Genomic DNA, 9199 nt, shown 5'->3' with positions numbered 1-9199 from the left:
TGCAAGGGTCACCTGCAAGGAACCCTCGAACCCAAAAAATTTGGATTAATCCAAATAATGAAACGAATTGACTTTTGGATCCGAATCCCAAAAACCGAAATAATGAAAAATCTGCAACTAAAGGAACCAAAACAAATGTTTTGCCAGCGCACATGTCTACATATGATAATTTTTCAACTACTGTTGAATGTAAGTATTCATTTTTTTATCAACTGAGCCTGCATATTAATGCAGTAGGCCAAAACCCCAACATCTGCCTTATCTTGGAGTAATAACAGTTTATCACTGTTTTTAGTAAGAGCTGGAGTTATTTTGGTGCAGCAACCACTCAGATTCAAACTGTCAGAGCAGGTTTTAGTCCAAACGGAGGGTGAGTTTTCAGCCAAAGTAAAGGATGATGGTGCTTCTGCCTTACAGTACTGGGGGTCCTTGGTCAAATCCCGGCCTGGTCACTATCTACAAGGAGTTTGCATGTTCTCCCTGTGCTTGCGTGGGTTTCCTCCGGGTACTCCGGTTTCCTCCCACACGCCAAAGACATGCTGGTAGGTTAATTGGCTCCTGTCTATATTGGTCCTTGTATGTTTACATGTGAGATAGGGACCTTAGATTGTAAGCTCCTTGAGGGCAGGGACTGATGTGAATGTGTCACTATGTAAAGAACTGTGTAGTTATTAGTATAAATACTAATAATAAATAAATACTGTATATCATATTCCAGGTCTGCTTTTTCCCAGTAGTCCACCAGGCAAGTAATCAGAAATTAAACAGACCTCGCCTGTCCTGTCTCAGTATGCCGAATAGAAGGCTGCACACGCTCCAATGCTCCTACTTCCATGCAGGGCCGCCGTCAGGGGGTACCGCCGATACACATGTAAGGGGCCCGGCCAGCCTTTGGGGCCCGTGAACCTTGCATGTGTATCGGCTGATGGCTATACAGGTGCCTGGCGGGAGGTGGAGTCAGCCGGGCCCCCGCAGCACCGGAGGAAGCCGGGGCCCGCACACTTCATATTATCACCTGAGGTGCTCTGTGCGGGCCTCCGATTTCCCCAGGGGGTCTTCACTGCGCATTAGGTTTTTAAACCTGGCAAGTGCCCACATTACATTTAATATATTGACGAACTGGCAATATATTAAATGAAAATCATTCCCTGGTGATCCAGAGGGGAATCAGTATGTGCTGCATCTCTTGCTGATGCAGATCATATTGATCTCTCCCTCGTGGTACCGCCGCTGATTTAGCAGGGATCGATTAGTATGGTCTGCACCAGTATGGTCACTCGACCACCAGACCAGGATAATCCCCAAGTGCCACACTGGACCCAGGGGATGCAGCCCCCCTTCCTGCAAAACAGGTAAGCAGGAGAGGGGGACATTTTTTAATTAACTATTTTTACTTTTACACAGCTTTTAAGCTGTGTGTGTTTTTTTTAATGAGTGTGTGATATGTGATCGGGGGTTTTTGGCTGCTGCTGCCTGGTTCCGTTCGCGGGGGGCGCTAATCGAGCCCCCGGCTTCGTTTGTTGCCTTCTCGGAGGCCTCGGCCGCCATCTTTGGTGTGGGCGCGTGCGCCCTCGACCTGACGTCACTTCCGGTGCGCCGCTTCCGTGTCCCTTTACTTGCGCGTCACCTGGCCGGATCGGTCTTTCTCGCCGGGACGCGGTCGGATGAGGACGCATTGGGACACTTGGAGTTTTCTAAACTGGAGACTTGTCAGCAGGTGGGGGGTTTGGCCACCGGCAGGGGCCGCCCCTAGGCTGTAATTGGTCTTTAGTTTTTTTGTGCCTAGCGTCCTTCTCTTGCAGGTGGCGATATTACCCTACAGTACATGATCTCCGATCTGTTCCCTGTGTCCTTCAATGAACGGAGAGAAAAGGATTTTACGGTGAGTACCAAAATCCTATTTTTTTCTTTATGTGTGTGTGTTTTTTTAACCACTTACCGCGGGTTGACGTAAATGCAGGTCCTCTGCTGGAAGTGGTTATACCAAGAATATGGCTGCTCCTGTAGCCGTGTTCTTGGTACCGTTTTATTGCCTGTTCACACCACTTGCATCGCATTGCGGCCGGCTCACTTTTTTGCCGGGCAAGAGGGGGTGTAGTGGGCCAATGATGTAAATGGCGCTGTAGCCACGGCCTCCGGCCGCAATGCGATCACCCGCACGGGATCGCAGGGCACATTGTGCCTGCGGTCTGGTGTGGTCAAAATGCTGCAACTATTTTGAACGCACTGCAGGTACAAGTACAAGTACAAGTCCTCTTTTCTGATGAGAGCAAATTTTGCATCTCATTTGGAAACCAAGGACCCAGAGTATGGAGGAAGAATGGAGAGGCACACACTGCAAGATGCTTGAAGTCCAGTGTGAAGTTTCCACAGTCTGTGTTGATTTGGGGAGCCATGTCATCTGCTGGTGTTGGTCCACTGTGCTTCATTAAGTCCAGGGTCAACGCAGCCGTCTACCAGGAGATTTTGGAGCACTTCATGCTTCCTTCCACAGACGAGCTCTATGGGGATGCTGACTTCATTTTCCAGCAGGACTTGGCACCTGCCCACACTGCCAAGAGCACCAAAACCTGGTTCAATGACCGTGGGATTACTGTGCTTGATTGGCCAGCAAACTCGCCTGACCTGAACCCCATAGAGAATCTATGGGGCAATACCAAACGAAAGATGAGAGACATGATCTCTGATTTCATGTTTTCCTACTAATTAACTCATGCAGTTTTAATAACCAACCTGTAGTTGTAGCCAGTGGACACATTACTCTGTAGATCAAGGCGTCGGAAGGAATACTGTGGACGGCACTTTGATGGATGTAAATCTAAGTTGCAGTTCCAGTTAATGATCACACCAATAATGCCTCCCTGCAATAGAAGGCAGATGCATTAATAATAATAATAGTAATAAAAACAATAATATCTGCGGGAAAAGACAGTTGCTGAAAGCATGAAGAACGTTATACTCCTTATTAAACTATCTTTCTAAATATAAAGCAAATGTTCTAGGTTGGACTGTTTTAGGCAGCCTGCTTTTTCTGGTTACATGGCAATTTTCAGGCAATTTTTTTAATACACTGCATATCTAAATCTATCTATCTATCTATCTATCTATCTATCTATCTATCTATCTATCTATCTATCTATCTATCTATCTATCTATCGAATTAGACCAAATATTGTGAATGATATAGGTTACAGTTTTAACAATGTGTGTTATTTTAGCTTTTTATTTGCTTGCACACATTGCCAACTGGATAGGGTTACATAAGACCCGTAAAATCAGTTCACCAGGTAGGTAGGTCACCATAAGGTCAACCCCACTTTGCAAACACCACTTATTTGGGACATTTGTAGTGATGCTTTAGAAGGTGTATAACTTTTTTGGGGAACCCTTTTTAAAGCAACCCAGATGCTGAAGGGCAAGGAGGCTAGTATCAATATTGCCAGCAACTTTGCCATGGGGATACCAGTCTGTATGCCTGATGTGGCAAATTAGTAGTGTCAAGAGGAAGGGGTGGGGTACTGTAGTTTGTGAGATTTGGCAGGTGGCACATTCACTGAGTATATATTCATACATAGCATAAAAAATTGACCTCTTACACAATGGCAAGTACAAACTTTTATTTTAAAAAGTACACAACATACAAAGCCAACATCAATAAACCTCTCTCAAAAATAAACACGTAGATCAAAATATAAAATACAGATTGACTTCCCTAAAGCTTATGGCCATATACAAATAGAAAAAAAAATATATTTTCCTTGTCTGGATGTGGAATCGGGTCCAAAATAAATAATCAACATTTGTAAATACATACATCGAGAAATGCACTAATTCATACAAACATACTGAAATGCACAAATGCTCACTATGTTAGAAGCTGAGCACTGTGAAGAAAGAGTAGAAGTGTACTGACAGTCCCATAAAAAAAGAAATAGAGCAGTGCTAAAACTGAGCTTTGGTATAAAGGTGATATCTGTTCAACAATACCCCAAAGTGAGAATGTGTGTGAATCTCACAACACTATGCAGACAGCAAACAGTTCAAATGTGCAAACAAGGGTTTAAAAGATGCAGACGGTACAGTGACATGGAAGTGGACATAAGAAAGTAACATCCAGGATACCCAGCTTAAAGGGAAAGTTTCCTTACCATTTTGCACCTACTCCCCTAAGTAGGCCCAGACAAATTAGTTTTAAAGCTGAACTGTGGCCTTACCTTCAGTCTTGCACAGTTGTACGGGCACCTCTCCTGCTTACTTTAATTTCACTGCACACTGTGAGCTTCTAATATTGTGTAGTAGACGATGCAGCAAGTCAGATGGAGCCGAGATCACTTCCTGCCTTGAGAATCATCTAGCTCCTTTCATTTCCAGCCTGACTGTCACTGCCTTTTTGATTCATTGGATAGCAGTTCTCTCAATCATTGAGGCTCAACATCACCTGTGGGGTTACCTAGAGCAATCTCCATGCTAATAAAGCCTGCCTAGGAATATCCACTCCTTCAGAATGACAGCCACCCATCAAGGCATTTTGATATTAACATAATTCCTCCCAACAGACAGTCCCCTGCATTTTGAGTATTCTGTAAAATGTTATCTGACCTTGTATGCTATTTCCGTGAAATTGACACCAGCTTCCCTCACAATAAAGCCCATGGTGAATATCGGGCAGGAAGGGAATTGTGTGGGGTGGTAAGTACAGTTCTTTAGAGCATTGTCACCTTCAATGTTACCCCTGCAGGATAGAAGAGAAGAGAAATGAAGAGATGGGAAAGGACAAAGACCGAATAGCCAGACTAGTAACACAACAAAATAAAACTGGATATCATATACTTGTTAGTGCCTGTGCTTTATGTTTCAACTCATGTCTTTGTTGTTCATTAAATCTCTACATTGTCAAGATGTTTTGGCTGGAGTTATACTTTCACTTAAGTGCATTACAATATCTTCCTCTTTAGCATCATCCCTGAATATGTCCAATTCAAGAACAAAACAGCTCTAAGGTCTTTGATAGTAACTACCCTTATTGTACTGTGTGTAAGCTGTGCTGCCACTGTAATTTACGAGGGGGTTAACCCATAGCAATAATAGGTTAGGATAAACACATAAAATCAGTTTAGCTACCAGTTAAGGAAGTATGCTGTTTCTTCAGACTGACCACTCATAGTACTTTGATCTTGAAGTCCTTGGTGGCCATGGCATGCCCTGGCAGACAAACCTAGCACCCCGTATTCTCTGTTTATAGCTCTGGGGACATGATGAAGCATCCATCTGTTACAAATGGATTGCTAATCATTTGATTTGTACTTTGAATTTTGGCAGCTATCATTTATCGCAGTGCTTCACCATTAGCAAGAGAGGCACTGAGCAAATTGTAAACTTATTGTCTGGAGCTCAGCAACAAACCGATTCTATAATACTCATTAAGTGCCTGGAAATCACCTCACATAGCACTCTAAAGAACACACACAATATGTCCAAGTGTTAGACAAGGATTTTTACAGGCAGGAGGGGAGCTTCAGAATCATCAATTAAATTATCTTACTTGGAGAATCTGAACTGAGGGAAATGGATGTTGTTCTTGATTAAGATGGTAAAGTTTGGGACAAATTCTTGCAGAGATTCACTAGCGATAAAGATCAAAAATACACAGAATAAAAAACACAGATCAAATACAAATGCATAAAATATTCATATAGTTCAACTTACTGTAATACAAAATAAAAAAAAATATAAAATATATATATATCAGTTACAAGATACAACAGAAGTATTATTATACAGGATTTATGTAGTGCCAAAAGTTTTCACATCGCTTTACGGATACAATAAAATTACAATTCAATACGAAACCATAGAAAAGGATTAGAATGGCCCTGCGCATGAGCACTTACAATCTACAAGGAGTGCAAGTGATACTGAAGGTAATAACTGTGGTGGATGAGCTGATTGAAGGAGAAGATGTACAGTTTTTAAAAGAAGCTGGAATAGGCTTCCCTGAAGAGGTGAGTTTTTAGAGATTGCCTATAGGCAGACAGGTTAGGAGATACCTGGATAGATTGTGGTAGGGAGTTCCAAAGGATCGGAGAGGCGCTAAAGAAGTCTATGGGCAGCCAGGTCTAAATGGACATGCGTCCGTTTACATCTGGTTACCCCCAATCTGGCACGATCAGGTCCGGCGAAACAGATCTCTGATCCATTTGTTTTTCCAGACCTGGTCGGAGCAGGGGGTAATTGGATGTAAATGGTCACCTGTCCGTTTACATATGTTTGCCTATAGACTAACATGGGGATTCTGATCAGGTCTGCCTTAAAAACTGACAGGCGGACCTCACGGGAAAGCCTGTGAGGGGCCTAATGAGCATTCTGTAAAAACTCACCAACTTTCAGTGAAGATTAGAAAATCTTTGTCCAGTCACCATATTATTCTGCCTGTTAAGCTGGCCCTGATTGGCACCGCTCTCCACAGTATAAACAGTAATGCTCAGACAAATATGTAGGACTGTGTCACTCTCTTGGTGTCTTTTGTCTATGGGCACTTTTATTAGTGTGGCATGTGCCCTAGGGAAAACGTATACCAAACAAGGACACCCTGGGTTTTAGCAAGACTTTTCTACTAGTTCAGCCCACACTAACCTGCCAGGAAGAGTGTTTATGGTGCATGTATCACAAATGGGTGTTACTGGTGTGTAGGATGCCATATATGTGTTTAAAGCAGGTATGCAACACATGATCAACTCAAAATATAGCCATAAAAGAAGGGATAGGAGTTGTGGAGAATGTGTGAAAATCATGTATATACAACTAGAGAGGATGTTACATATACAGTATCCAGTGGAATAGTGTTAACAAGCTTTCTGAGAAAAGGAGGATTCAGTTTCCTGGATGTAATTATGTGGATATTTTTGTAAATCTGTTATACCATGGCACATGGGAAAAGTTCTCCATCATTGTGGTGGTTTAAACATTAATTATTAATGAATAGAAATGATAGTTTAACTCTTAAAGCTGGAGTCTTTCATAAGTAATATGGGTCTACTAAAAACTGGAAAAATGTAATAAAATCTAGGATATGTGCATACATTATGGTCTGCAGCTGTTAAGTAGAGTATACTTTTCTGTAATAGCACAGTACAGTATAAGAGTAAATGCAACAATCTAAGTACTAAGTGCAGTGCCTGTAGCAACTAATTAGAGTTATCTTTATGTCACTAAAGTGGTTTTGTTTTTTGTTTTTTTAAGGTACATCATTAAAGCGAATTCTGATTTGCTTCTATAGATTATTGCACTTAGTAGTTTTACTTAATGAACAGTTAAGCACTGAGGTAGATACCCTCTCCTTAGATTACAGTATCTGTAAATGAAAGCGTATGTCAAGGCAAAATTAAAAACAAATAGTTCATCTGTGGAATACATGCACATCTCCACATGTTTTAGCCCTTTAAACATGTTGCAGGTACCAAAAAATAACTGTCGATCAGCTAGAAATCTAGTGTGCTCCTGCCTTACTTTCTGACATAACATCCCAGCTTTGAATTCTTAAACATGTGGTGTCAGCCCTGTCTACTTTATTTCTGATAGAAGAACTCGTCTAATCTCCTCTGCCCTCCTCTTCTCTATAAGTCCTACTTGTGCATAGACAAAAGTACAGGAAGTTGTAAGTTCACACGATTTCTGGTCAAATCAACAGGTATGTTTTACACTTCTAAAACAGATGTTACAAAACACTTTCAATGGTATATTTAACAGACCAAAAAGGAGCAAATAAGAGAAGTTCATTGTTTACATAAACTTTAAAGGAGAGTTAATACCAGTTCTATGATTTGCTTTTTTGTTCATTGATCAAATGTTATTATAACATATTGTTGAACTGTTTTTATTTTGTGTGGTAGATTGTTGAACTGTGCTATCCACTCATAATATGTATTGTGAAGTCAAAATGTTAAAAACTACAAATTATGGAAATATGCCCTAGCCAACAAATAAACACATGATAATCAAGTCAGCTTTGCAATATATCAAAATGAGCACTACGAGAATGCTTGGTCCAACATGTGGGATATATTTTCCTTTATTATACAACTCCCAACTATACTAAGCAAAATCAAGCCTTAGTCTCTTAAAAGAAAGGACCAAGCATTCTCGTAGTGCTCATTTTGATATATTGCAAAGCTGACTTGATTATCATGTGTTTATTTGTTGGCTAGGGCATATTTCCATAATTTGTAGTTTTTAACATTTTGACTTCACAATACATATTATGAGTGGATAGCACAGTTCAACAATCTACCACACAAAATAAAAACAGTTCAACAATATGTAATAACAATATATCACATCACAAACATGTGCTAGACTGAGTGGGGCGATATCTAAAGTCTATCTAAACATTTTGTAATTGTGACCATTGTAAATATAATCTTTGAACACAAATGTATTGCTAAGAAAAGAATGTAAAAATGAGTTACTTCCAAAATGTATTATTTGTGTCACTATTCGTTTCCTTTCTAATATAAAGTTGAACCCATAGCAGTCTCCACGTATCACATATTTATTGACTGATAACTAGGTATGGTCTGTGTTATGCCTAGACTGGCCATAGACAGCCCAAACCAATTCAACTCAATTCAACGACCTTATGGAGCTTGGGCCCTATGAGATAAGCCTTTATTTTGAATAAAAAATTTTCACAACCTTTTCAAAAATCTTTTAGCAGAATGGCTGATATTATTTAGTGGGAAGGATGTATTTAATTGTGCAAGTGTTATTTGTCAGTTTTCAAAGTTAAGTGTAGTGCATTCAAGGAAAGTCATGTGCCTGACAATTTTCTAATAAATAGAAAAGAAAGCGCTACCTGGTTCAAAGGGCTCCCTTCATCTTGGCTGTTATACAATACAATGTAGCCCTGATAAGGGTGGTCTATGGAACCCCAAAACACATTGTTATTTCTAAAGAACTCTAATAAACACATTCTGGACTATGAGAACCTAGTGGAGCTCTCTTCTCTATGGGGTCTATTCACGAAGCTGCCGAGGGCAGCCGAGTGAATGACCGATCTGAAGTGAAGTGAGCCAAACACTATTCGTCTATTCACTTCAGGCTGCTACGGCTAATTTCAGCCGTACATCGACTGAAATCAGCCGTACATCGGCTTGCTTCGTGTGGCTTCGGGTCGGCCGAACATGCTCAGCATGTTCGGCCG

General features: G+C 41.0%; 1 protein-coding gene across 1 annotated transcript in view; it reads right to left on the bottom strand.

Annotated features, from left to right (window-relative positions):
* P2RX2 (purinergic receptor P2X 2) overlaps window positions 1-9199 on the bottom strand; it is a 22962-nt gene that overhangs the window by 8533 nt on the left and 5230 nt on the right. The window contains exons 6-8 of the mRNA XM_018555493.1: window positions 5543-5623; window positions 4600-4732; window positions 2734-2861 (exon numbers count right to left, since the gene is read on the bottom strand). Coding sequence (XP_018410995.1) covers window positions 2734-2861; window positions 4600-4732; window positions 5543-5623 — 342 coding nt within the window. The remainder of the gene's footprint in view (window positions 1-2733; window positions 2862-4599; window positions 4733-5542; window positions 5624-9199) is intronic.

Source organism: Nanorana parkeri, unplaced genomic scaffold (assembly GCF_000935625.1).
Source record: "Nanorana parkeri isolate BGI_ZX_2015 unplaced genomic scaffold, ASM93562v1 scaffold199, whole genome shotgun sequence".
NCBI classification, from domain to species: Eukaryota; Metazoa; Chordata; class Amphibia; order Anura; family Dicroglossidae; genus Nanorana; species Nanorana parkeri.
Note: the sequence above shows the minus strand (reverse complement) of the source record. Positions and strands in the feature narration are given on the sequence as shown.